This window comes from Canis lupus, chromosome 5, assembly GCF_003254725.2.
Source record: "Canis lupus dingo isolate Sandy chromosome 5, ASM325472v2, whole genome shotgun sequence".
NCBI lineage: Eukaryota > Metazoa > Chordata > Mammalia > Carnivora > Canidae > Canis > Canis lupus.
This window is the reverse complement of record NC_064247.1, coordinates 12,635,646-12,663,268: the sequence shown is the minus strand read 5'-3', so window position 1 is coordinate 12,663,268 and position 27,623 is coordinate 12,635,646. Positions and strand designations below refer to the sequence as shown.

The following is a 27,623-nucleotide window of genomic DNA, read 5'->3' as shown; positions in this document are numbered from 1 at the left end:
AGTTGAGATGGCCACATGTGGCCCTTGGCTATGGTATGGAAGGCCTAACTTCAATGGGTGTCGGGAAGCCTGCTTTTCCCCATGCTGGGCAACCTCCCCATCACCCAAGAGAGATGCTGTATTTACAGCAAAGGCCTGCGTTTGATCCCACTACAGACGGCCAGGGGCAAAGCAGGAGTTGAGGACTGTAGTCTAAAGCCAGGTGTCGGTGGCCGTGGACTGTCAGGTTGGGTGTTGGGAGACAGCGGCCCCTCTTTCCTAGGTTGGAAGGCATCAGTGACCCTGGAGGGTACAGTAGGTGCAGTGGTTGGGAGGGCGGTGGGCTTCATGGTTGCCTCCTTCCATCAATCACTTGGGTGATGAAGGCTGACCTCTGTGCCTTCACTTTTTTTTTTTTTTAAGATTTTATTTATTTATTTGGCAGAGAGAGAAAGAGTGAGAGAGCCCAAGCAGGGGGGATGGTAGGGAGTCCAATGCAGGGCTCGATCCCAGGACCCTGAGATCATGACCTGAGTGTTAGGCAGATGCCTAACCGGCTGAGCCACCCAGGTGCCCGGGTTCCTTCTCTTTGCAGATGGCCTTGCATGCACAGCTCCCTTGCACCAACCAGGCTTTGCTGGGGTGCTGAGCAGATCCCTCCACATCTGTTGAGCAGTGAAAGATGTAAACGATGTCTCAGCAGCGGAGCCATCTCCTCCCTGGCCCTGCCCTCTGCTTCCTGTGCGCTTACTGACTTACCTCGACGGAGCTGGGTCTGTCTTTCATCCCTGTGACCCTGCAGGCTGGCATGAAGACAGACAGCACGGGGCGTGTGGTCTTCATCACTGCACGGAGCCCCCTTTCCCGGCCGGCCCCCTAACTTAGCATGCCACTGCTGTTGCTGCTGCTGCAAGCTCTTGGCTCGGAAAATCGGGACCCTTCACGATGATTTATCTCCAGTCCCCTGAATTAGATTAAAAACACAGCTACGAATTCTCAGAAAGGCAGGCTGATGTGATTATGTCCCAAATCCGAGTGGCAGACAAGGGCAGTAAGAAGATGTACTTATATCGTAGGCGTTTTGTGTTTTGTGCCACGTGGGGGCCAACATGCTGTGTGTTATTCAACCCACCCTCTTTGTTGGGGCTCGAAATGAAGAAAGTGAGTAATGTTGCTTCTGTTACTTCGAAAAGAGACCAGCCTGCTCAGTAGGAACATTCGTTCCCAAATGACTATGGATCTAAGAGGGGAAGAGGGCTAGGGTCATTCTTAAGTAAAATAGATGTGGGTTTGAGCCAGTGAGTAGGTCCTGAGTTGGGAGTTTAGTTGGTACTGGGCTGGGATCCCTTTTACTCCAGTGGGCTGGGGAGCTGAGTGGTGTCATGATGCACTTGAACTCCTAGGAGACCTCTGTCCAGAAGAAATTGGGAAAAGCCAGGATGGTCTCACCTGGTCAATGACCTTGGAGGGCTGGGGTTCAAAGTGGCCTTGGGTAAAAGGCTCTTTAGAGGCCATCATTGTGGATGCTCGAATGCGTGCCTATGAGATGGGCTGCGGATGGGGTCCAGGTCCAGATAGTAGAGGATCCTGTTGCTCGTTAGCCCGGGGGATGCAGGCATAGATGACAGTTCCCTGAAGGTCTGCCTGTGGGACCTGGGAAGGAAGGCCAATGCTGACCTGTCCAGGGATCCCTGCAGAGGAACCCAGTGAAGACAGGGAGTGGGGACAGAGTGGAGGTGGGCGAGAGGCCTGGAGACTGCGGGAGTGTTTGGGGAGCCTCAGAGAGTTTGAAACCTGTGCTCTGTTGTTTGTGTCACAGGATACCAGGCCCCTATGCCTTACCTCTTCTGTCATACTTAGGACTCTAAAGTTCTCTCACTGAGAGAAGTTTTAGAAAAAAATCTTGCAGTTAACTGTGCACATGGCTGGCTGGTCGGGCATAGTGTAGGGCTGCTGCTAGTGATGGGAGGGCTGTCGCAGAAACAAGGCCTTGAATCTTCAGAGACAGATGGAGGCCTGTGGACTCGGACAGGGTGAAAGGCCTGTCTGCTCTGAGCTGGGGGCGTTGAGCTAGCAGGGAGGTACCTGGTGGTGGTGGTGGGGGGACGTGCTTCCAGCGGGCACCTTCCCTCCTGCAGCTCAGAAGGCATCTCACATCACTGGGGAGTCAGCGTGCTGTTGGGTGGGGTGTGTTCTGCTCTCCATAGCTTCCCTCAGTGTGGTACAGAAGCCACCGGTAAGGTGAGGGCTTGATGCAGGATTTAAATGTGTTTCTTTGGTACAAGGAAAGTGCTAGAAATCAGTGCCACCTGTGCATCGGAGCCTCGGGGACCCCAGGTTTCTGAGCTCGGCTCTGCAGTGGGGAAGACTGCCTGGATGCCACTCTTGGCCGTGGGTTCTGAGCTAGACTCAGGCGGGCCGTGTTTTTGTCATTTTAAGTATTCGGGGTCCAGATAGTAGAGACCAAGACTCCAACCCAGGCCTCTGACTTATCTCTGTTCTCCTTTGGTATATTTGCCCCTTGTAAGTACTGCCGTGAAAGTTTCACTGTCAGCCAGGGATCCATAGCCTGTTTGCTGTGAACTCTCTTTTCTCCCTTTAAAACCTAGAGATCTCCTATAGTTCTACCCTCCTCTTGGCTCTCCTGGCTAACTGATTTTCTTATAGCTTTTCAGATATGACAGTCCCCTTTCCCCAGTGTCTCCCTGGCTTTTGCTCTGCTCTGCCCTGGGTCCAGACCTTTCCCCCTAACTCCTCCCCCTTTATCCTGTGTGGTACCTGCTGTAGGTCATGTCTTCAGTCTTTGGGGCAATCACACCCTCTCCCCCACATGAGGTTATGCCCCTGCCCCCAGAAATCCTGTTTCCTAACACCTAGCGTGATGTCTGCTATAGAGTAAGTGCTCAATAAAGATTTATGAATGAACGAGGCGGGGGTGGGGGTGTGGGTGCTATTTATGGCGATGCTGCAGACCCAAAGAAGAAGAGCAAGGAAAGTGCATATTGTGGAGTTATCCTAAAAAGCTCTTGGAAATGGCTTGGGTTTATAGGTGAGTCCCCATTTGAGGCTAAGCCTAGCTCAGGTGCGCAGCAGCCAGGTAACGAATTCCAGTTTGAGGCTTGCCATAGCCTCCGCCTGTATGCCCAGCTCTGGGGTCCCGTGGAATAGCACCTCTGACTCATTCTGTGCCCTTACCCTAGTTTGCAAAATGTAGAAGTTGGTTTAGATGTTCTCCTTCTGGCCTGGTATTTTCTTTTTTTTAGTTACTTACCAGGTAGTAAATTAGGGGGTGATTATTTTCATGACAGATTGTTCACAGGTTCTTTTTCATAGGAAGCCCTCCCAGAATAACAAAGCGGCTGTTTGCTAAATGACAAAGTGGGGTTCACCAGAAGGTGGTGCCACACCTAGAGGTCAGGGGTGGCTAGACGCTGCTTGCCGAGGATTGATCAGAAATAAAGGTAAATCTCTGAACTGGTACTGTAAGTCAGTGAAAATATGATCACCCTTTTGGCGGAGAGAAAGCAAAAGACATCTACCTACCTACCTGCCTTCTAAAGAGAGCTCATGACTACAGTTAAGGCGATGATGGGGAAATGCTGTTTTTTCATCCACGATCATTCTCTCTTTGTTTGCTCATCTGTGAAATGGGCAGCCTGAATTTCTCAGCAGGGTAGTTCCTGAGTTCCGTGGGTGAAGCATCTTGAGCAAACTTGCGTCAAATGCATGAGCGGACACATTCCCTGAGCAGGGGCTGTCTGCAGGGAGTCCATAAACTAGATTCCAGCTCTCCTTCAGAGGTGGAGCGCCCAGGGAGGATAATGAGCTTGCTATATATAGTGAGGACACTGTCCTGAACGGGGACACGGAGGGGGCCGTCTGCATACCTAGCATTTAGGTCATGCAAATGGATGGTCTGAGAAAACCTTGTTATTCTTGGACCTCGGGAGTCTGTCTTTGGTTTCCTGAGGCCAGTCCTGAAGTTCAGGGGATTCAGCAGCCACCTCTGTCCTCGAAATTGAAGGACAGGGTATTTGTTTTATACTTCTCTGCAGAATTTTAAAAATGCTGTTTCGCATTTCACTGCTAGCGAGGCAGAGGAAAGAACCAGACTGCCTTGTTTGTCCTCCTCGTCCTGCGTTCTGGGGAGAAGCTGTGCAGGAGTGGTGAGGACCACAGGCTGTGGGTGTCTAGGACATCCTGGTCTTTGGGGTTTGACCGATTTGCAGGAGGTAACAGCAGAAGAAATGAATGGGGATGAGGTGAGCCTGTTCCATTAAGGCCCCCATCCTCCTGCATAAGCCTCAATGGGTATATAGATTTTGACGGTTCTGTTGTATTTATCTTATCACCGGTCAGACTTGCAACACTGATTTCCCCCAGAAGCGCTCTGTGTACCCTTGACGGTGGGGGTGGGTGGAGAGAAATTATTTAAGAGCCTCAGAGTGCCTGGCACCTAGTAGTCCTCAGTGCCTTCATCAGTAAGTGAATGCATGAGCAATCAGTACCTCCATACAACAAGCAATTTATTTGTCCTCCCTTCTATTTATAACGACCCAGAGCTTGGGGCTTGGGTGGCAGCAGATTCTTTTTCTCACTCTGAATAATAAGGCAAATCATTTAACCTCTTTGGAACGCCGGGGCGTGCTGGGGGTGGAGGGTGGGCTGAGCGACAGCGTGGGGGTGGCGTGGACCGTGTGGGGGTGGTGACGACTGTTGTGAGCTGGAAGTGGATGCCCGCCCGGAGCCTGTGGCCGTTCCTCCAGCCAGAGGGACCAGGGACCAGCGAGCAGGGACCAGGAGGCCTGTGGGGATGCCGTGGCTCTGCAGATGCCGTTGACAGTGCTTTGAAGGATTGCTTTGGCCGGAGACCTACTCCTCAGCCTGCCTCCTCTATGACTCATTCTGGCTGCATATTTTGGTAGCAGGAAAGATCGAGATGAGATGAACGAAGCATTTCTTAAGAGTGGGAGCTCTTAGGTATTAGATCAGCACTGCAGATGTATGATGTTCTTTACAGGTCACAGATACAGGCTTTCTTTCTTTCTTTTTTTTTTTTTTTAATTATTGAGATGAAATTCACGTGGCATTAACCCTGTTCGAGTGACCGATGGCGTGGCATGTGGTGCTTTCACAGTGTTCTGCAATCACGACCCCTGCCTAGATCCATCACTCTAAAATAAAACCCCCGACCTGTGAGATGATTACTCCCGATGTCCCTTGCCCCCCAGCCCCTGGCACCCACCAATCTGCTTTCTATCTGTATGGATTTACTTATTCTGTGTCTTCCATGTAAATGGGATCATGCAACACGGTGACCTTTTGTGTCTGGCTTCTCTCAGTAGCAGAGTAGTTTTGAGGTTTGTTCACGTGGTGGCATAGATCAGATCGTAGGGTTTTAACAACTCTCCCAAATACCCGAAGACAGCCTCTCCCCAAACTACCACCAGTCTGATCCCAGGGACTGCCAGTAGGAAAGGGAATGGACTAGATCCATCGCTCCCAGATAAGCTGCATTATGGACACCTGGAGCGTCTCTCTTAAAAATATGAGTTCCTGGGCCCCAGGCAGAGAAGGACCTGCGTCAGTAGGTCTGGGGCGATTCTGTTATCTGGGTTGGGGAGCCCCAGACTGGGTGACCCCCCGCCCCTGCCCAGGGCATTAATGACCTGCCTGCAAGCCTAGCCGAGGCCTCAGGTACCTCCCAGACACTATTGGTTGTTTATGGCGCAGTTTCTGTGCACGGGGATTTCTGTGGCATGCGATTTTTCTCTGCCTTCTGAGGGGAGGCATCAGGCCCCTGCCTGCTTGCTTTTATGGCTCCGATTAACTGGGTTTCGTTTATCAAGCCTTTTTTTAAATTTTTATTTTATTTTTTAAGGTGTTTCACCAAGCCTGCCTTCAGCTTCCTTTGTAAGAAAGCCCTTGGACGTTCTGATGCTTGTCCTTTGCGCTGCCCTCACCCCTTCACCTCTGTTAGGATTGGTTGAGGGGCTTCATAAATCTCACGTCCTTTGAGGAGAAACACTTCAGCAAGTAGCATTGAGACCTCTTTCCCACTCTCATCACCGGAGGCTTTGTAACCTGTTCAGAGTGTGATTTGATTGTCACCTGTCAGGGGGACCGATCTGAGGTTGCCCGAGTAGAATACTCGGGGAACTCGGGCAGTTCTTCAGGTGATGAATCCTTTATCGTATCAATGTTTGCATATGTTCGCTATTTATCCCCCTCTGGTCCTAAGGGTGAGAACGTTTTTGGAGGGGAAAGACTTTTAGCCTGACTTCCCGGGACACTTGTGCTATGGGGCTTCTGATTTGTAGATGCCTCTAGATTCTTCCCAGAAACGTGAGCTGGAGGGGGAGAGGTGGGAGGACAGGAAGGCTGGAGTAAGGCATCGTCAGTGGCTGGTGGAGATTCCCTTCGCTGCTTCTCCCCGGTAGCATCCTGGGTTACATGATTTCCTTATTTCTATTTTTCGTTTGTACTTCTCTCTTGATGGATGCGCGCCTGGACTCCTCTCTGGGAACAAGAAAGAAATTTTTCTGAAAAACACCGGAGGCCTTTTTCTTTACAGAGGTCTCCTTTCAGATAGTTTTCCAAAAGCATTTGGATCCTGATCAAAATAAATGCAGACACGTAAGAGCCGAAGCAGAGTAGTTAAGGATTAGCTCCTTTGTCGTCTTGTCTGCCAAGTTGGTGGCACAGGTGTTTCCCTTCTCCCTTATGACATCTGAGAGCACCCCAGGGAGGGGGTGGGGAATGTCGGGGCGGTGGGTGGCAGGGTGAGGAACAGAAAGGAGGTGTGGGGAGGGTTTTCTGCTGCAGAGCCTCCATAGGCAGGCAGCTCAGAGGGCACATCAGCTCAGGAGGTGAGGCCGGTGGGAGGATTCGCAGGTGGGATTGTGCAGAGGCTCCCCGGAGCCCAGAAGCTTGACGTCCTTCTGCATGTGCCCTGGACAGCTGAGGTTGGAGAGGCTTCTCCCAGACACCGCTCAGCAAGAGGGAGAGTGCACACTCCTGGTTTCTGGGGGGACTTTGTCCTGCTGCTGATGGCTAATAGCAGCGCTTGGAATTGTTAGTCTGGTCATCGGTTTGCTCTTCATACAGAGAGGGTGAAATGTTAGCTCAGGGCCTCTGAGATGCCAGCCCTCAAACTGTCCACCTACGTCGGGCGAAAGAGGAAAAAATAAAAGGAATGGAGTTGGCTTTTCAAAAAGCAAAACTGTCTAAAAGAACCATCGTCTTTTATTCCGACATAGATCCTCATTCAGCTTTTGGTGTTAAATGATCCTTTCTCACAATAATAATGGTGGTTGTGGTGGTCCTATTGCTTAGGAGGACTAGCTGCGTAACGGACAGGTCCCAGAACTGGGCTCAGTGGTGTAAAGGTCTCCCTCCCAATTGTGAGGAGCTGAAAGCAAGTGTTACTGGTTAGGGGATGGCTTTCTTTCTTTCTTTCTTTCTTTTTTTTTTTTTTAAGATTTTATTTATTTATTCATTAGACACACACACACACACACACACACACACACACACACACACAGAGGCAGAGACACAGGCAGAGGGAAAAGCAGGCTCCATGCAGGGAGCCTGACGTGGGACTCGATCCCAGGTCTCCAGGATCAGGCCCTGGGCCGAAGGCAACACTAAATTGCTGAGCCACCCGGGCTGCCCAGGGATGGCTTTCTCACTGAGGACGGGGGGACCTTCCTTCTTGTGGTTCTCCTCTCTCCTGGGACCCTGGAGCCCTGAGTAGAGCCTGCATTGGAGAAGAACTGGCAGGGGCTGGAGCTGGTTCCCACCTTCCCTCACGTTCGTGGACAGAACTCAGTCCCAGGCTGCACCCACCGCAAGGCAGCCTGGGCACGAGTCTACTGGGTCCTCAGGGAGCAGAGGAAACCGGTCCAGAGAACAGTAGGTCAGGCTGTGACACAGTGGCGGCTCTTTTGGTTATTGTCTTTACCTGGTGAAATAGACTTGGCCAACCAATCCGCTGTTGGCCTTTCTAATTTATTTTCATCTTGCCGGTTTACAAAACCCAGAAGTCTGGGAACGACTGTGAGCAATAATCCAAAGGTCATTTTCTGTGGTGTCCTGGAAGGTATTTCCTTACTTGGGGCACTTCAAAACTAATGAAATAAAACTCTGCCCATGATTTTTTTTTTTCCTTTTGTTCCTCCTTGTTAGGGGCTCGGGATGAGCCATGTCACCTGTCGGCTAGACAGAGCACCAGTTTGAACGGGGGTTTGAAAGCGTGTGGTCTTTCTGGCCTGTGCACTTTTTCTGAATGAGGAAGATGTGTCACTGTTTTGGTTTTAAGCCTTGGGAGGTGCATGTCCCATATACACATTATAGGGATGAAAATAACCAGCGATTGGTGATGCAAAAGACAAGAATAAAGTCATTGGTTATGCAGAGAGAGCCTGAGAAGATTTTTTGCAATCCGTTTATATCCAAAATAGCGGGGAATTCATGTTTCTTCTTGGTGAAGTTGTGTCTTGTGGAATCTGTGCTGGAGGAAAAATAGACCACCCTGGCCCAATGCTCCAGATCTCAGAATCTTGGCTATTTCTGAGTGATGAGGAGAGAGAGAGTCTTGCTTTGGAATATCATGGTCCTCACCCATCATGGGTCCTAACTCCTGTGTCGGTTTCATCTGTTTCAGGTGAGTCTGAATGACTCCCACAATCAGATGGTGGTACACTGGGCCGGAGAGAAAAGCAACGTGATCGTGGCCTTGGCGCGGGACAGCCTGGCACTGGCAAGACCCAGGAGCAGCGATGTAAGTACTGGGGTTGGTCTAGGCCTTCTGTGTGACCCCAGGATGCCCTCCTGGAATCTGGCAGGGTTATCATGCCAGCAAAAAAATAGCGGCTAATTGGAGAATGAATGGATGGGGGTACATTCTACAAGGAAGAGGATCTGGATCATAATAAATACTCCTTGTTTGCTGAACAGAGGGTGGTGCAGTTTTGTGAGGAGATCCACGTGATGCATGATCACTTTTGTGAAGTGATAGGGTTTGATCTGGATCGTTGCGTTTGCTCTGCAAGATGCCTGAAACGCGTTCTGGGTAGATCTGCCTGGCTGCCGCAGAGACCCATGGGACCCCTTACAGTTGGGTGGTTTCTTGAATCTGATGCGGTCTTATTCTCACTTTTTTCTTTTAAGGTTTTATTTATTCACAAGAGACACAAGGAGAGGGAGAAGCAGGCTCCCTGCGGGGAGCCCGATGTGGGACTCAATCCCAGGACCCCGGGATCACAATCTGAGCCAAAGGCAGACGCTCAGCCACTGAGCCAACCAGGGGCCCCTATCCTCAATTTTCATGGTTGACCTTCTGTAGTGTTTAATAGTTTAGGTGCTTTGAAGATGTGAGACCAAGGGTCACAGACTCCAAGACCTGTGGGAAACCAGGTGGGTAGCGGCAGGGGAAGCTGCCTCCACATTCAAAGCAGTCTTTCTTCCACATAGGAAAGTGGTCTCTCCCATTCTTCTTGAGCTCTATGGCCTTCTGGGACAATGTGTCATTTTCCTGCTTTGGTGGAGATACAGGTTCAAGAAGCATTCACCTGTATGTAATTTGAGTGTGGTGATTGAGCCTGGTCTCTGTGTCCAACAGACACTGGGAAGGAGAAAGGACTTTGATGCTTGCGAGGGGCTGCTGTCCATCTTGACTCTGGTTGCTACATAGGGCCCAGTGGTGTTAGATCTGATTTCCGAGAGAAGCTCAGAGGTCTGGGTTTTTAGGTGAAAACTGCTGAGTCTTACCAGTTGGCAGCCAATATATAGTCTTTACAAATATCTGGTGAGCCAAGTACAATACGTACGAGGGCCAGAGCCGGTCCTTGTGTCCCAAGTGGCAGCCCCTGCTCCAGACTTCCCCTTATGGGAAGAGGAACAGCCCCGGCCTTGGGTCAGGGACTGCTGTGGTGGCAGGGTGAAGCTGCGAGCAAGGAAACACACTATAGAGCTTTGTTCATTCAACTCTGCGCTCCGGCCAGAGGAAACCCCCTGGTGGATTTGCTAGCGTGGTCACATTGGCCTGAAAGACACACTTGCGGCTCTTGGGTATGGATTTGGTCTCTGCAAGGTCCCTCTCTGTGTATCCGCTGTCTGAGTTGCCTGTGCTCTGAGGTGTGGGTGTTGGGAGGGAGCATGGGGGGCTGTTGACTAGTGGGTTCAGTGGGGCAGCCACAGGCAGAAGACAGTAGAAGGGCTACTATAATGCCCAGCTTTGTCCAGTGTGGCCGCGGAGCAGGGGCTGGTGGGAAACCACTGTCACTGACAGCCAGTTTGGATGTAGTGCTCAGGAGCAGGGCTGGACTTATTTGAGGCAGTGGCTTTGGCCTGTTTATTTTTAAAGATTTTGTTTATTCATGAGAGACACACAGAGAGAGAGAGAGAGGCAGAGACCGAGAGGCAGAGACCCAGGCAGAGGGAGAAGCAGGCTCCCTGCAAGGATCCTGATGTGGAACTTGATCCCAGGACCCTAGGGTTACAAACTGAGCCAAAGCAGACACTCAACCACTGAGCCACCTAGGTGTCCGTTGGCTCATTTATAAATGCGATTAGTGCAAGCACAGGTGGCAGCATATGGATGCTGTTGGTCCCATGAGGTCCATAGGCACCTGTGTCTCTACTCATCAGCAGTCACAGCCTGTACACCCGTACATAGCTACCCTTTTTGAGCACAGGAAATTGCTATGTGCCCTACTGTGTTGAGAAATCCACCTTAGGTTTTCTTTTACACTTAAAAAATTCTTTGTCTAGATAGTTTTTTTTTTTTTTTTTTTTTTTAATGAGACAGGTAAAAGGCCTTAACCACTGTTTTATGGCTTTGCTGGACAAACAGGAGCCTCGAGACATTCAGTGTCCTGCCTGAGGTCACACAGCGTGGCTCATGAGAGCCGATCACGTGCCCGCTGTGTGAGGGTGCCGTGTTGCTGGCGTGACCCATGTGTCTGAGCCCTGCATCCTGGGAGCCTCCTCAGGCCGGGGTGAACCAAGATGGTTGGTCTCCCCAGGTATTGCCAGTCTGCCCAAACCCCTTTCTCACCCTGTCTAAATATTTGGATGTACCTAACTGAGGAGTCATTGAACATTTGTTGTGCTACACCATTCTGTAATGAAATACACGATAAGATTACACGGAAAGGAAACGCCATGCTTGGAGATAATAGATGGGAGTGGCAGAGATTTCCCCCGTCCGTACACAAGCTGCATTAAAGACTTGGCAGCTAAAACGGAGATGTTCTGATGTGAAAAAGTTAACGCAAAAATAAATTATGACTCAGAGGCCGGAGTTGGTGGTGCCGGCATAGTAGCAATCCCGCTTTTCTTGAAGGAAGACTCAGAGCATGGTTCATAAGACCCCATCAGCAGTCCAGAAGGGAAGGGACCTGTGTAAGTGAGGAACTCTCTGCTAGTTGGAGAATGGCCAAGTCATGCATATTCAGTGTATAAGAAAGGGGATGGATCTGGAAACTGGAATCCCGGAAGGTTTGCTTTTCAAAAGAAAAAAAAAAAACGAATAATGTCCTGATGAACTCGTTGCAAGTCTGATTCCATGAGGAATGGCAACTGCATTCCGAAAAGAATGCCATCTTTTCCTTCTGCTAAGTCTGGTAGATGAAAGGAGACATCTACTGAAAGGAGACAGTAGGTATTATCTCGATCCTACCCATGTCTTTGTTTCTGCCCTCTCCTGACATAGTTTGCAAGGTACTCAGGTGCAACATAATTGGCCAAGGAGCTCTCCAGAGATGGTGTCCACGGGAAGACCAGACCCAAACCAGGGAAGGCTTCAGGAATGGTAGGACTCGCTGCCTTTGCACCCAGAGTGGCGTGACGTTATGATTGATGCCCCCCTGCCTGCCCCCCAGGATTGACCGGGGAGCAGGGCCAGTACTTGCTAGCTTGCTAACAGGGCGGAACTGGGTAGCCCGTGGAGCTGGTGTCTGGCTGAGCTCTGGCTCTGAAATCACAATGCCTGGGGTTGAATCCTGGCTCTGCTGTTCATTAGCAGTCTGACCTTGAGCCAAGTCATTAACCTTCTGTTGGTCTTCTCATCTATCAGTGAGATGGTGCTTATAAAACCTTGCTCCCCAAAGTATGGTCTGTGGATCAGCAGCCAGGGGCGTTTCTGGGAGCTGGTTAGAAAGGCTGAATCTCAGGCTCTTCTCCAGACGCCCTGAGTCAGAGTCTGCATTTTGACTTACGTTGCGCTGGATGACCCGTAGGCATATTACTGATTTTTTTTTTAAGAGTTTATTTATTCGTGAGACACACACACACACACAGAGAGGCAGAGACACAGGCAGAGGGAGAAGCAGGCTCCCTGTGGGGAACCTGATGTGGGACTCGATCCCAGGACCCCGGGATCACAACCTGAGCAGAAGGCAGATGCTCAACCACTGAGCCACCCAGGCGCCCTGGGTATTGCCATTTGAGAAGCACTGGTGCGAAGGACTCAGAATGGGGCCAGATAAGGACAGGTTTCCGTACATTTCAACCCTTCTTTCCTTCCTCCCCGTATCTGCTGTCCCTTCTGCCATTTCCCCTCCTTCTCTTCCTTCTTGTTATTATTACACTGTATTAAAATACAGGATAAAGAATTTAAAACCACTCACCTGGGGGTACCTGGGTGGCTCAGTGGTTGCGCACCTGCCTTCAGTCCAGGACGTGATCCCAGGGTCCCAGGATCGAGTCCCACTTCGGGCCCCCGCAGGAAGCCTGCTTCTCCCTCTGCCTGTGTCTCTGCCCCTCAATCTCTGTGTCTCTCATGAATAAATAAAATCTTTAAAGAAAAACTCACTCACATGGAAGGGCCAACTTTATAGGTGAATCCGTGATGTAAGTAGCTACTCTAAACTAGCTAGTGACTAGTTAGTGACTCCTCCTATTCTTTAGGGAGTAAGTAGTGTCTTAGAGAAGTCGGAGAGGACTGCTCAGTGCAAAAACCTGTGCCCAGACGAGGAAAAACACTAATGGAATCAGAAAATGAGCAAGTATAGGATGTTTGCCTAGATTCCCCTGGAGATCATAGTGGGCAGTGAGCCAGCAACCTAGTGCTCCCTGGGGACTGAAGCACCACACCTGGGGTGCGGTGTGGAGGCCATGAGGCCATCAGCCCACCTGGCATTGTCTGAGCAGGGTGGATAGCTGTGCACAGCCCTGAGCTTGGTGTTTGCCGTATGGAGCTTAGGATCTAGGTTAATCCAATAAAAATAAGAATTATGAGGACAGGATAAAAATATGCGTTGGGATTGTTCGGCCTGGGAAGAGAAGGGAGGTTGATGAGTCGTTTACAAGAGTCTTGAGGCATAGGATGGACCCCTGCATGCTTGCTCTGAACTTCTATTACGTGTAAGTCCTAAAGGAATGGGGATCATTTATGGGTGCGTATTAAGGGACAGCTTTTTGAGAGTGAGGACTGTTGTATCTCTGAGTGTGAGTGTGGCTGAGAATCTCAGGAAGGATCTGTGTTTTGTTAAAGTTCGTGTCGTGCCCCTTCTTTCCTGCACTTCCTTCCACTGCCTGGCCTGGAGACCCAGTATATATGAGCTTCCCTTTTTCCAGAGCACCACACCTGGGGTGCGGTGCAAGAGAGCGTTCTGTACAAGAGAGCGTTCTCCCAGAAGGGTGACTTGGCAAGAGTGGGAAGACAAAGGGGCCAGGGACTTGAACCCATTATCTTTTGTCACTTCCTAGCCGTATGACCTTGGGATGCTCATTAACTTCTCTGAGTCTTGGTTTTACCATCTCTTACCTGGAAATCATTCATTCACTGATTCACTGATTTCATTCATGTCACTCTCTTTTTGTTCATCTATGGGACACATTCATTTACGTTGCTCTGTGGTTTATAAATGATGTTTAATTCTGGAAATCTTTACTGAGTAGGTGCGATGTTCTGGGTACCTCGAGGGAGGCAAAGACAAGTCTAGCTCAAAGAATTTTTAAAGATGAAGAGCAATGATATATACTGGAAAATCCTATGGTAATACGATTTATTACCACATTTGTGCTTCTGAGGAGGTAACTCATAGTGGATTATCCATTTGGGGATGTTGGAGCGGGAGGGGGCCGAGTTTCCCTTTTGAGAAGCCATTAGTTCACTACGTGTGATCTCTGAACCTAGCAGGGACTCTCAGTGTCCATCCCGGGCCAGGAGAATGGATGCCAGAAGGTACCACTTTGTCTTTTTACCCACTCAAATCATCTGTAACTTCTTAACCGGCTGCATTTCTGAAGCTGGATGGCAGCCCCTTCCTGCGTGCTTGGCCGTTGGGAACACACGCAGTGTGTAAGCACGAGCGTTCGTAATGGGGTCCCTTCCACTCTGGCCCCGACATTGGCAGAGGCACTCTCTGTGCTCTTCTAACCTTGACATCTAATAAAGACTAATGCCCTGCATATGTTCTCCGTTCCCTCTGGACCTGCCCTGTGTGGTTCATTGTTTGCAAGGATTCTTGTTTACAAACATTTGTACATTTACAGCATGTGTGAAGGCCACGTCTTTGTATATCTGGTGTTTAGCCCAGCCCCCGGCTTGTGACAAACCCTTAAAATGTGCTTGCTGTTGGGCAGCCCGGGTGGCTCAGCGGCTTAGGGCCGCCTTCAGCCCAGGGCCTGATCCTGTAGACTTGGGATTGAGTCCCACGTCGGGCTCCCTGCATGGAGCCTACTTCTCCCTCTGCCTATGTCTCTGCCTCTCTCTCTCTCTGTGTCTCTCATGAATAAATAAGTAAAATCTTTAAAAAAAAATGTGCTTGCTGTTGCATCAATGGGCATTGGCGGTGCTACCTTTTCTGGGTTTCGTCCAGCTGTTCCTATTCTTGTTGGAATTCACCTGTCCTTCTTTCTTTAGAACTTACCTCCATCCTAAGTATCATTAATATTCTCTTCATCCATCAGGCTTGTTTTTAATCCGCTGATTATGTTAATTGCACGTTGACTTAGGTGGTAAGTCCAGGTGCAAAATACCTGATGGCTTCTATCCCGCCATCTATTACCTGAGGTCTAAGTGATGGCTTTGGGATTTCTGGCTTTGGAGGCAGGCAGCCTGGATCACAGCTCCACGCCAGTTCCTCCCCTTCTCTGTTTCTCTGGCAAGAAATGAATCCCACAAGCCCTCCGCTGCCTTACCTGTAAAGTGATTTTAATAACTGCATTTGCTGCCACGCAGGGCTGTGGGGAGAGCTACCTGAGTTCGCTCCCACGGAGGGAGCGGCACGGTATCTGGCACCTGGGAAGCACTCAGGGAGCAACAGTTACTTGTATGCACCGTGGTTACCAGGTAGCCAGAGGCCCAGAAGCAGGAGAGCAGCAGTGCTTGCCGGCAGGTGCCCAGCTGTGGCTGTCCTCCCGTGTTGTAGTGTCCGTGCTGGGGCAGGGGGTCTCGTACCTAAGCATTTAACCTCCGTGCTTTTTTTTTTTTTTTTTTAAGATTTTATTGATTTATTCATGAGAGACAGAGAGAGAGAGAGAGAGAGAGAGAGAGAGGCAGGCAGAGAGGCAGGCAGAGAGGCAGAGACACAGGCAGAGGGAGAAGCAGGCTCCATGCAGGGAGCCCGACGCGGGACTCGATCCCGGGTCTTCAGGATCAGGCTTTGGGTCGAAGGCGGTGCTGAACCGCTGAGCCACCCGGGCTGCCCAACCTCCGTGCTTATTTGATCTCTCCACGCTTCTTTCTCATCCCTCGGGCTTCTCCGGGGAGGCCGGGGAGGGTTTTCTTGCTCATCTTCTGCTGTGCTGTAGGAACAGAATGTCCCAGCAGAGGGGTGAAGAATTAGATTACCTTTTGGGGATATTTCAACAGGTGGCAAAACAAGTTCCCGGTCCCTGCCCCGTCCTGTCTGCCCCTGGATGTAGTGTGTTAGGCACTGAACTCAGCCGCGGGGAGGAGGTCATGGTCGCTGCCATCCGTGGGTGCTCCCCACCCCCGCCAGCCAGGGGGCATCTTGGCCTCAGAAGGGAGCCTGTGGATTGCAGGCTCCTTGCCCCTACAAGCTTGGGGCAGGGGCGGCTGGAGAGGTGCCCTGCCTCCCCTTGGCGCATCCTCTCTCCTCACCGGTCGCGTCCTGACACCAGGGACCTAGCGGGAGCCACGTGCGGGACCCAGGGCGGGACGTGCACAGGTGGGGGCAGAGCCGCAGCTCTTCAGCCTCATTCCTCACCAGCCCTTCTTCGCCCTCTCCTCCTCCCAATCCAGGTGTACGTGTCTTACGACTACGGAAAATCATTCAAGAGAATTTCCGAGAAGTTGAACTTCGGCGAGGGAAACAGCAGCGAAGCGGTGATCGCCCAGTTCTACCACAGCCCCGCGGACAACAAGCGCGTAAGGAGGCGGGCCCTCCCGCCGTGACGTCATGGGGCTGCACCCCAGGGTGATCGCCCTGCCCAGGGGGCGCCGGGAGAGGCAGCGCGCCCCGTAGCCGGGGGCTGTTTTTCTGCTGTCCTGGGAGTTTGGCAGGACACGGTTCTTAGGGCAGAGCCGGGTACCGGCCAGGCAGGATTTCTGGGCAGACAGTGTCAGGCTGAAGCACAGGAAACCCCCAACCGGTGGACTGCCCGACTCACAGGTGGGAGAAATGGGACCCGGGTCTACTGGGCCCCTCACCGCCGCCGTCCAGTGCAGGTCATCCAGGGTGCCTGCCCAATGCCCGGTTTCATTGGCATCACCAGCGCCTGTGTGTATGCACGCGTGTGCGCACCCCCTCCCTCCAGCCCCTAACGGTATAGGAAAGAACACCAAGGCCAGGGAGTACGTACTGCTGTGCCTCTTGACTTGTTTTCCCAGCTGGCTGGCCTGGCTTTGTCTCTGCAGTAGAACCCGGGCAGTTTGATTTGGAGGAAGCATTGATTCGAGATTGCCCTGGGCCTCCGGAGAGGTGGAGGGAGAGGTGGAGGGGGAGGCGGACACAGTTGCCGGGAGGGCAGGAACCAGGCAGCCTGCAAGGCTGGGTAGCTTTAGCTTGCAGAGTTGTATTTGATTGCTTTCTTCGCCACTCTGGTGGGCCGTAGCACGCTCAGGAAACCCTGAGATGAGGGTAGCTGCTGCTCGTGGCTCATCTGTGGCTCATCCGGCAAGGAACAAGATCCACAGGGTCCTCTGGCCAGGTGCCCCCGCCACCCCCCCAAGCACTGGCGTCTCAGGTTGCCTGTATTCAAAATATTTAGCCACTGGAATGGCACCGACCAATCAGAGCAGACCCCGTCTGGAGGGAGCTGGGTCCTGAAGGCCACCCTGCCTGGCCAGGCATTAACCTTTTAGTTGCTGGATTGTGAACAGGCCTTGGGGAAGGGGCCGGGCCACTTGGTCCTTAGGAGAGGCCCCTTCTGGGTTTCAAGGAAGCAGCTATTTACTAATGGGTATAGAAGCAATTGTTTTCTGGTATTTGTTTGTTTTTAATTAGAGCAGCAGTTAGGTACAGCTCCCCTCTTACCTAACTCACTCCACGATGAAAAGCAAGAAAGAGGTGTGGGAGGGAATTGACTCTGTAGACAAGACTGCCAGCCCTCTGTACCGCCTCTCCCCACTGTACTTGGTCAGGCAGGCCTGGCACTTGGGGCTCCCAGAGTTGGGTGAGGCCCTGCCGCTCGCTTTGCTCTTGGCTTCTGAGAGGTGAGGATCCCTGCCTCAGGGTCCAGCCTGCTGGCTGGCTTTGCCACCTCTCCCAGGACTCAGATCTGTACACCCCCTGCCTCCAGGAAGCAAATCACATTCCGATTACTCACCTTGTCAGGATGGTACCTGTTGATTATTATTACCATTGTCTTTACACATTGTCTCAGAGCTAACTCTTACTGCATCTGTGGCTTTGGAACCATCCCATGGTCCGTCTGGAATCTTCCTTTTCAGCTCCATCTGCCCCGTCCTCACCTCCTACCACAAGGGCACAGATGTCTGCAAGCAGGTCCCGACTTCCTTCCTGCTTGTCATGGGTTGTGGTGAGCAGCTGCTAGGCCCACACACATGTCTGAATAGTCAGAAGACAGGAAAGATGATGTTCTGGGCTTGCAGAGCAGGTGGGGTGCAGGGGGAGCGGGGCTTTTGGAGTATGAGGTCTGGAGAAGGAGCAGGCCAGGGGCCAGGGTGCTGGGACAAGCAAGACGAGAACGCCAGGGATGGTTGTCAAGGAGTTGGGGGTACTAGAAGGGCCAGGTATGCCTGCAGCCTGGGTCCCCCTATGTGCGAGGTGGTGCATCTTGGGCTTCACATGGGAGAGACGGACATGCTTTGGCGCCGGTGAGGAGATGGAAGCGGAGCTGCCTTCTTGGAGAACCTAGTGACAGGTGGAGCGCAGGCCTGGAGCAGGCTGAGTGGGGTTGGAGACGCAGCATTCTCTGCTGAGTTTCTAGTTCCCCAAAGAAGGGCGTTACCCCTTCCTAACTTCTCAGGAAGGAAACCGTGACTCTTACTGTGCCAGTTACTTCTGTTACGTTTGCCTTTGTCCTTTGGAAGGCACATTGCCTCACCAGACCTACCACTTCCTGAGAAACTTCACACAGGCCGGGTGCCTTGCCGTCAACACCGCCAGGGTGCTGGGCTCAGGCACATCCCCCATGTGAAGATGTTGGGGGTGCTGTCAAGGAGAGTGGTTTGAGATGGTCGAAATGACCGTTAGCAGCTGCTTAGAAAGGTGAGGATGTCACGCAAGGGCCACGTGGAAGTCTGAGGGGATGTGTGCCTGTGGAAGGAGAAGGGAAGTGCTGGTTAGGCAAGCAGCTCTGGTCCAGTGGTTTTCTTTGCAATGGAGATGGAGTGGCTCTGGGGTCACGTGAGTGTTTGGGTCTATTTTCGCACCTGCTGGCAGCCCCACTTCCTTCTTCTCAGCCTTGTGTGCTGCCTCCCTGAAGCAGTGCGCGGCCCTGGCCACCTGGCAGTGCTGCCGGCCCCACAGCGCATCCGAGGTCAGCCATGCAGTACGTCTGGGCTCCTTACAAAAGGTCCCAGAGTGTGTGCAGCCAGGCTTCCCAGCCTTGAGAGGTGGTCCCCCCCACCAGCCTTCGTTTTCACCTTCTGGAGGTATATTCCTTCATTGCCTCCTCTGTCCTTCCTCTTGTCTTCGTGCCCACTCAGACCTGGAGAGAATTGCTTAGGCTAACGTGGAGGTGCGTTCTGTAGCTTATTTTAGGTTTCTGGAGGTATCAGTATTTTAAGAGGAAACATCGTGTGAAGCCAAAAGCTGGAATATTCAGTGATTGCAAACAGGGTGGGAGAGATGGGGGTGTCTGAGGATACTTCTGAAATCACACAGTTTAGGAAGTCACCTGAGAGGTCAGCTCTGCCAGCAAATCTGTGGGGCTGGCCTGGAGTAGCCTGGACAGGCAGGCAGTCTAGGGACCTAAGGGCAGAGTGGGACCTGCTGGATCTCCTGTTACGTGCACTTCCTATTATGTAACAGCCGGGCCTGACCGAGGACTGGGGATTAAGAGGTTGATCAGAGGAGTAAAGACTTCACGGGGTACTTGGGGTTGGAAATGGAGCTTCGAGGACGGGCATGATTCCTGTAGCTGAGCACAGCTGGTGGTGTCCTCGACGGGGAGAAGGCTGTGGGTGAGAGATTTCAGGGTGCCAGCGTGGGGTTTCTGTGCAGGCAGCGCAGAGTCCCCTTCTTGGGTGGAGGGTTTGCACTGAGGCGTTCCGAGTTACCAGGCAGGCCCCCAGCTGAAGATGGAGGAGTTTGCTTTCTCAAAACCTCCAGGACTGTAGGGAGCTGTGGAAGGATCTTTGAGTAGGGGACTTGCTGTAAATAGAGTCTCCTAGGGGGGATCCCCTGGGTGGCTCAGCAGTTGAGCTCTGCCTTTGGCCCAGGGCGTGATCCTGGAGTCCCAGGATCGAGTCCTGCATCGGGCTCCCTGCATGGAGCCTGCTTCTCCCTCTGCCTGTGTCTCTGCCTCTCTCTCTGGGTCTCTCATGAATAAATAGTAAAATCTTAAAAAAAAAAATAGAGTCTCTTAGGGAAGCATGTGTCCTAGCAAGATGCAGGGTGGATTAGAGAGGGCTCAGCAAGTAATGAGGGGGGTGGGTCATGGAATATAGATAATAAAGTTGCCCAGTGACTCAGCCAGACTTTGTGTCACCCTCTGAATGTTCCACACCCTGCCAAGCCCTGGAAGGCACAAGATGGACTGGAAGCCCAGCGCCTGGCTCCAGTTTGCTCGTGGGCCCCAGAAGGGAGTGGGCCGTACTGGTGGCACTGGGGATAAACAGGAGAACAGAGACCATGAAAAGGAAAACATAACTGGGTGTGTGGCAGCAGGGAGTGGGGCCGAGGCAAGGCAGTGGCCTGAAAACCCAGCTCGCATTGTGAGAATGCAGGCTGGGAGCAGGTGGGTGGTATGTTGAGAACTAGGGACCTGGCGGGAGGGCCTCGGAGGACTCAGTTCTGGCCATGCTGAAGCTTCTTGGCGCATCAGAGGGGCCATGCCGAGGAGGGCAGAAGTCAGGGTTCGACCGGGCAGCAGGGAGTGGATGAAGGCAGGGAAGGAGCCAGAGGAGAGGTCCAGGGCAGAGTGGTCAGGTGTGGGGCAGGGAGGCCTGGCAGGAGACCGAGTGGCAGGAGGGCCAGGGGAGGGAGCTGCCACCCAGGCTTGGGGGGAGGGGAAGAGAAGAGGCACCTGACTGAGCCCAGGGGCGTGGTGTGATCCCTAAGCATTAGGTTCAGGAAATCCTGCCTCTTTGTTGGAGGAAGAGAAGAAAGGATTGGTGAAGCATTAAGGGGTGGGCTCTGACCCAGCCGACATCGCCCTAGATGCTGCCTCCTGGTCACCGTGGCCACTTGACCTCTGGATGCTTCAGTGTCCTTATTAGTAAAGGAGGATAACACTCTACCTAACGCGCTGACTGGCTGCGCAGACCAGAGGGCGAAATGAGCTAAGCCATGCGCAGGTCATCCACTCACATGCTACGTGTCCTAAGAAGTGTTCCTGACACATCTGTTTTCTTTAAATAAACTCTACACCCAACATGGGGCTTGAACTCATGACCCCGAGATCAGGAGTCCCAGGCTCCACCTTCTGAGTCAGCCGGGCGCCCCTGTTGTGGACGCATTTGGCCGTGATCACGAACGATGTGACGATAATTTCTATACCTGGCTTACGTGATTTTTAGATCTTCAAATGTGAGACCCTTAGAAGCCATGGAATAGATTTCTGGAGAAATCTTTTCAGACTGAGAGAGCACTCCCTTCCCTAGGCACATGTTAAGTTGAATGGCCTTGGCCCTGGTTCCCCTGGAGAACTCCTGAGGTTGGCAGTCACTCTGCAGTCACACTGGTCCAGAGCCTAAGTAAGGTGAAGCCCCTGCTCGCCAGGGCTCTCCCTGCTGGGCCCACAGCGAGTCGGCCGGCCCTGCTGGCAGCTTGGACCTCAGAGCTGCCCTGTCACCTGGCTGGCTCATCTTCCTACATGGGAGTGGTTGTAGGGATTTTCCTGGAAAGACATGCCCCGTAGGTGCCCAGGGGATGGAGAGAGAGAAGCCGTCTGGTCTGTGTGCAATTTGTTTTTAATATTTATTTATTCATGAAAGACACAGAGAGAGAGGCAGAGACATAGGCAGAGGGAGAAGCGGGCTTCCTGCGGGGACCCCGATGGGGACTCCATCCAGGGACCCTGGGATTACGACTTGAGACAAAGGCAGACGCTCAACCACTGAGTCACCCAGGTGTGGGCAGCCAGTCTGAAGAGGGGGACTTCTCTGTCCCAGCTACCAACAGCCAGCCACCCTCTGGTTGTGCCTGAATGACTTGCTGGAGCATGAGAATGGCCAGGTCAGTTGAAAGGAAAAAAATAGAGAGGCTTGTCTCGCTCTGTTACCCGGTTAAAGGGGAGCCTGTCCTGCACCCCCTCTTTCCCTGAGCCTTGCTTGGTGTGCACGAGGAGATGGAGAGGAAGCTGTGTTGAGTCTCCGCGGCGGGGGCCAGTGTTGGGCGGCCCTGGCCAGGTCCCGCTCTGAGCTCTTCTGTTTTTCTCTTGCAGTACATCTTTGCAGACGCTTATGCCCAGTACCTCTGGATCACCTTTGACTTCTGCAACACCCTCCAAGGCTTTTCCATCCCGTTCCGGGCAGCTGATCTCCTTCTGCATAGCAAGGCCTCCGACCTCCTCCTGGGCTTTGACAGGTCTCACCCCAACAAGCAGGTAAGAGAGCTCCTGGAACACAGTCAGGTGCGGCTTCTCGAGTTTTCTGTTCTGGCCCTGTGGATTAGGTGTCCTTTGAGTGACCTCCCCAGCCCCTCCCTCCTCCTCTCCCCAGCTTTGCCTTTGTACTATTTCACTTCCCAGGGCTGAGAAAAACTGTATCTCCCTGGCATGCTCAGTCTGCGTCCTGGCCAGGGGTGCCATGACAAACGCTCGGTAGGCCCTGTTAGTTAAACATCATACTCTTCTCAGCGTAGATATGCCTTTGTGGGTTTTTGGGTGAGTTGGCGGGGGTGGGGTACATCGAAGCTCTGGAAATTAATCCAAGAGAGCCAGCTAAAGAAATCTGGAGTCTGAGCTCTGCTGGGACCTCTTACTGAGTTTCTGTTCTACGTTTCCCGTCTTCCACCTTAAACACACTGCTTTTGTACCATTTATTTGAACTTGCCATTAACTTTAATTTTTTTCCTGTGTGTGTGTGTATGTGCATATAATATAAATGTGTGTATTTTTCTCCTTAAATTTGGATTTAAAGGAATGCGAGATGGGGAGAGAGCCCAAGTAGGATTTATATCTCAAGGTTGAAACTTGGCAAATGGAGACTGTTGGTCTGATATAATCCCATGAAACCCGTAGACCCTGTAGGATCGGGTTAACTGAGTTTTGAGCGGTTGGCTCAGAGGAACCCTGGAACATTTCTTTTTCTTTGCAGGCTGTTTAACCAAAACATGATCTGTTTCCCTTTACATGCCTGAGGGAAGAACCCAAGTATGGAGTGGGTCGGTTTACCAGTGTAGGTGGATTCATGTTGTTTTTGGTCTTCTGGCGCTTAGTACATGGTCACCAGGGCCAGAGGAACTCTCAGGTGATGTGTCTGGAAGCTCAGGGGCTGTGGCGGAGATCGGCAAGTCGGTCACTCGTGGCCTTATGCTTCGTATTCAGGCAATGCCCCCTGGTGCTCTTTGCCTCTGCACTTAGCCAGCGTCCTCTCTGTTCACCTTCGATCACCGTGGCCCACTAACGGGTTTTTCAGGACGCCGTTTCCCACTCAAGAAAGTAGAGTGTCATCCTTTTGTTTTTACTATCCGTGAGGGCTAATCTTGAGTGAACTGTAATTTCTGATGATCCGTAAATGGAAGACAAGACCCATTTTTCCTTGCCATCATTCCTGAGGCCTTTGTAACCGCAGAGAGGGACATGAGGGTGGGAATCTGGCCTTCCCTCCCTGCCATTGTTGGCGTTTGGAGGGACTGAGCCGGCCTTGGCAACCTCCGGGCCTGTCTTCACGGATAGTGTGTTATCTACGGCGGGGGTTTGATGGCCAGGCCAGTCTGGGCTGTGCCTGCCTCTTGCATCCTCATCCCGTCATGTCCTTTTGGTCTTTGCAGCTGTGGAAGTCTGATGACTTTGGCCAGACCTGGATCCTGATTCAGGAACACGTGAAGTCCTTTTCTTGGTAAGTCATCTACTTCCTGAAGAAGTTTGAATTACATAATCACCTTTCTTTGGTTGTGGCTCCTTCGTGGAGGACAGACCTGCCCCCACCTGAAATGTGGAGTGTGTGGTTCAGGAAAGGCATGTTCCAGACCTGGGAAGTAGGGCTTCAGGTACGACACACTCACCGTGCAGGGTGGTGGGGGATGAGACAGGAAGGTTATTTGTGAGAGAAGTGACAGAGCTTTTGCATTTTTCAATCCATCAGGGAACCCAGGGGAATCTCGAAGCACTTGCATGGATTTGAATTTCTAAAGACCTTCACTCTTCGAGCATGATAACAAAAGTGGGGATTTTTCTCTGTATAAAATTTATTCACTTGTTCATTCATAACGTTATTTTTTGGGAGGATGTCTGCTGAATATAAAACATGCTAGATGCTTTAGGGTAGAAGTTGAATAATTTATGGATCTAGTTATTAAGGAGACTGCAGCTTAGGTGGTAAGAAATGACATTTTGTGCATGTAACACTCATCATGAAAGCAGCACAGATTGCACGGACGTAGCGGGAGAAGCCAGAGGAGGGACATAGTCTTTCCAGATGGGAGGACTGCACACAGCTCCTCAGAGGTGGCTGCCGTTGAGCCAGGACGTATCCGAGGGGCGTGGAGGTGTGCAGGGCGGGGATTGCAGACAGGAATAGAATGGCCAAAGGCAGAGACCAGGCACCGTGGCACTTGGGTGGAGAACACACAGTCTTACTTCTGAACAGTGTGTTGGGTGAAGTTTGGGAAGGGACTGTCGTGATCCGAATCTGCAGTGCTCAGTAAAGGAATCTGGACCGAATTGTGAAAGCAGTGAGGAGCCACTGAAGGGTTTTGAGAAGGAGAGATAAATTCACAGGGCTGTACTCGAGGACGCACAGTGGTCTCTAGTCTACTTGCTTCTCATCTTTCGTGGTTACGGGTTGCAGTATGGGATCTGAGAAGGTGCATTCGTACCTGTGTGGACGGATGTGCAGAACAGATGCCTGGGAGCGGACGTGCTGGGCCAGCAGGTCACTTAGCCCGGTCACACTCAGCCTGGTCACACTCCCAAATTGATTCTTGACCTTCCCTGCCCCCAGTCAGCTGCCCCTGGAATCTTCCCTATTTCCTTTCTAGTTGCTCAGGCCAAGAGCTGGAAGTCATTGCTGATTTCACGTTTGTTTCATGCTTCAGTTTCCACCTGTCAGGAAATCCTGTTGTCTCTATATTCGATTTATATCCAGGATCTGCGACTCAGCTACAGCTTTACTCTAAGCCATCATTGTCACTCATTAGTTCGTGGCAGTCTTTCTGCTACTACTTCTTTCTAGAATTAATTCTCATACGTAGCCAGGTCGATCTTCCTAAAAACAGGTCAGATCATGCTGTTCCTCTCTTTGCCTTGAACACTCTAATATGTGCCATCACTACTCTCAGATTAATGCCAAGCACATTCCTACCACAGGGCCTTTGCACTTGCTTTCTCCCCTACCGAGACTGCTCTTCTTCAAGATATACTTATTGTGTACTCCCTTACCTTATTCAAATAACACTTTCTAAATGAGGCCTACTATCTTTAGGATCCTAGTAAAATTGTAACTACTCCCTGTGCCCTGATCTGTTCTTTTTTTGTATAACACTTACCACATTCTAATATGGGATTATTATGCTTATTGTTTGTCTTTCTCTCCCTCTCTGTTTTGAAAAGATTTTCTTTATTTATTTGACAGAGAGAGAGAGAGCACAAGCAGGGGGAGTGACAGGACAGGGAGAAAAGCAGTCTCCCCGCTGAGCAGGGAGCCTGATGTGGGGCTTGATTCTAGGACCCTGGGGTCATGACCTGAGCTGAAGGCAGATACTTAACCGAAGGAGCCACCCAGGTGCCTCTGTCTGCCTCTTTTATAGAATGAAAGCTCCACAAGGGCAGGGGCTTAGGCCAGTTTTGTTTACTGATATAATATAACTCCAGTGAATAAAGCATTAAGATTTTGACTTTGGTAGAGATCGTCAAATCTGTACAGAGTGTCAAATTTTGCTCTCACCTCAGTAACATGGGACGGTGCCTCTCCCAGCCAGTGTGTTAGACAAGACATAGTATCTCAGTGTAGTCTTAGTTTGGATTTTTCTTATTACAAGTGAGTTTGAACATCTTTTTAACTGCTTAAGGGTCATTATTATTTTTTTTTTAATGACATGTCTGTTCATGCCCTTTGCCCTTTTTCTAGTTGAATGGTTAGTCTTTTCATTGACTTCTAGAAGCACTTTGTATATTTGAGGATGGTCCTTTGTGACATGAGGTATCACATGTGTATGTTCACTTATAGTTCTCAGCATATCTTTTGTGTTTTCGGTTTTCCATGTGGTTTTTATTTTTATTATTTATTATTATTATTTTTTAAAACTTCTCTTTTGTTTTTTTTAAATTATTTTATTTTATTTTATTTATTTATGATAGGCACACAGTGAGAGAGAGAGAGGCAGAGACATAGGCAGAGGGAGAAGCAGGCTCCATGCACCGGGAGCCCGACGTGGGATTCGATCCTGGGTCTCCAGGATCGCGTCCTGGGCCAAAGGCAGGCGCTAAACCGCTGCGCCACCCAGGGATCCCCCCATGTGGTTTTTAAACCTCATGAAATGCATTGGTACATGTTGTCTGTGCTGCTTCTAGCTCTGTTGGAAGGGGAATGTCTTTGAGTTGGTATTGCTTCCTTGATGAATGAGGACAGTGAAGATGGAGAGAGCACCGGGAGGGGCCTTACAGCCGAGTGTCTTCAAGCTCCATTGGAGTTCCTTTTCAAAGAGGGCGCCTGTTTCTGATCCTTTTGTTTTTTTCCTTGGGCAGAAGAAATTCACTAGTGTCGTAGTGAAATTGTAACCACACTCTTAGCCAAGTATAACCTCCACCCAAGGAGTACCATTAGAACTTCCTTTTGTTTTATTTGAATTTTAAGGGGACAGATTGTCCTTTTATCTGTTTAGGTAACCATATATTAGGGGAGGCACACTGGAAGGATGGCTGAGTAAAGGAACACCACGTTTGGGGATTTGTAGGTTGTACTTGTGCCTCTGTGCATGGATGCAGATATCTTAGGGGAAAGGACTGGCCTATCTTATTTTAGATAATGACATGTCTGGTGTCAGGGAATTTCAGGCCGTTTGGAGGATTTTTCCCCTAGGATTTCCCATAGTGAGTGAGAGTGTAATCTAACTTCTCTGAGAAGAATGGCATACATTTATTCAATAACGCGTGGCAGCCTGGGAGCGGCAGGAGGCCGGAAAACCAGTGATCTGTGTAATCCAGAGCTGGAGATTGGCAAGACAGGACAGTGGAAGGGCGGTCGGGGAGGGACTCCGGGATGCCCCGTGGAGCATCGCTCATGGGCTGTGGGTGAGGCCAGGTGAGGACTGGTGCCTGTGCCCAGAGATGGAGCAAGGCTTGGGATTTTCAAACGAGGGCAAAGGCAACAGTAGTGGAAGGCTAGCGATTGCAAAGTAGCAGCATTTGTAGGTGGAGTGGCTCTCAGAAACGGGAGGTCCATGTAGGGATCCTGGAAGAGAACTGGGAGGGAAGCCACAGCTCTTTCTATCTCTAGATACCGCTTTTGTTTAGGAAAAGAATAACAGAGGTGAGCTCAGTTTCAAAAATTATCTGAGTGAAGGTCCCTTCCTCTCTGCCTTTTTAAAAATATCCAGCAGCTTTGTTTTAATTTGCATATCCTCTAGGGTAGAGGAAGTACTTTAATCAGTACTTCTAATTGTGGAAGAGAGAACATGCCACCACCCCCACACAGACGCACACAGAGAATCTGATGATGAGCAGTTGTCTCCTGCACTGGGACGGAGGCCGCTAGCTTCTCCAGTGCCCTGCTGAGACTCCAGATTGTGGGGAGAAAGTCGCATCTTTTGGTTTTCTATTTCCTATCTCCCCTCCTTCCTTCCTTCTCATGCTTTTGACAGTGTATGTTTGAAGGAATGTTATTTCAGAGCCTTCGTCACCCTGAGAGCCATCGTGCATATGGCGCTGTGCCAAGACAG

General features: G+C 51.1%; 1 protein-coding gene across 1 annotated transcript in view; it reads left to right on the top strand.

Annotated features, from left to right (window-relative positions):
* Nucleotides 1-27,623, top strand: part of SORL1 (sortilin related receptor 1) — a 157,086-nt gene that overhangs the window by 6,800 nt on the left and 122,663 nt on the right. The window contains exons 2-5 of the mRNA XM_025465194.3: nucleotides 8,645-8,761; nucleotides 16,196-16,321; nucleotides 21,967-22,128; nucleotides 23,517-23,584. Of these exons, the coding sequence (XP_025320979.3) occupies nucleotides 8,645-8,761; nucleotides 16,196-16,321; nucleotides 21,967-22,128; nucleotides 23,517-23,584 (473 nt within the window). The remainder of the gene's footprint in view (nucleotides 1-8,644; nucleotides 8,762-16,195; nucleotides 16,322-21,966; nucleotides 22,129-23,516; nucleotides 23,585-27,623) is intronic.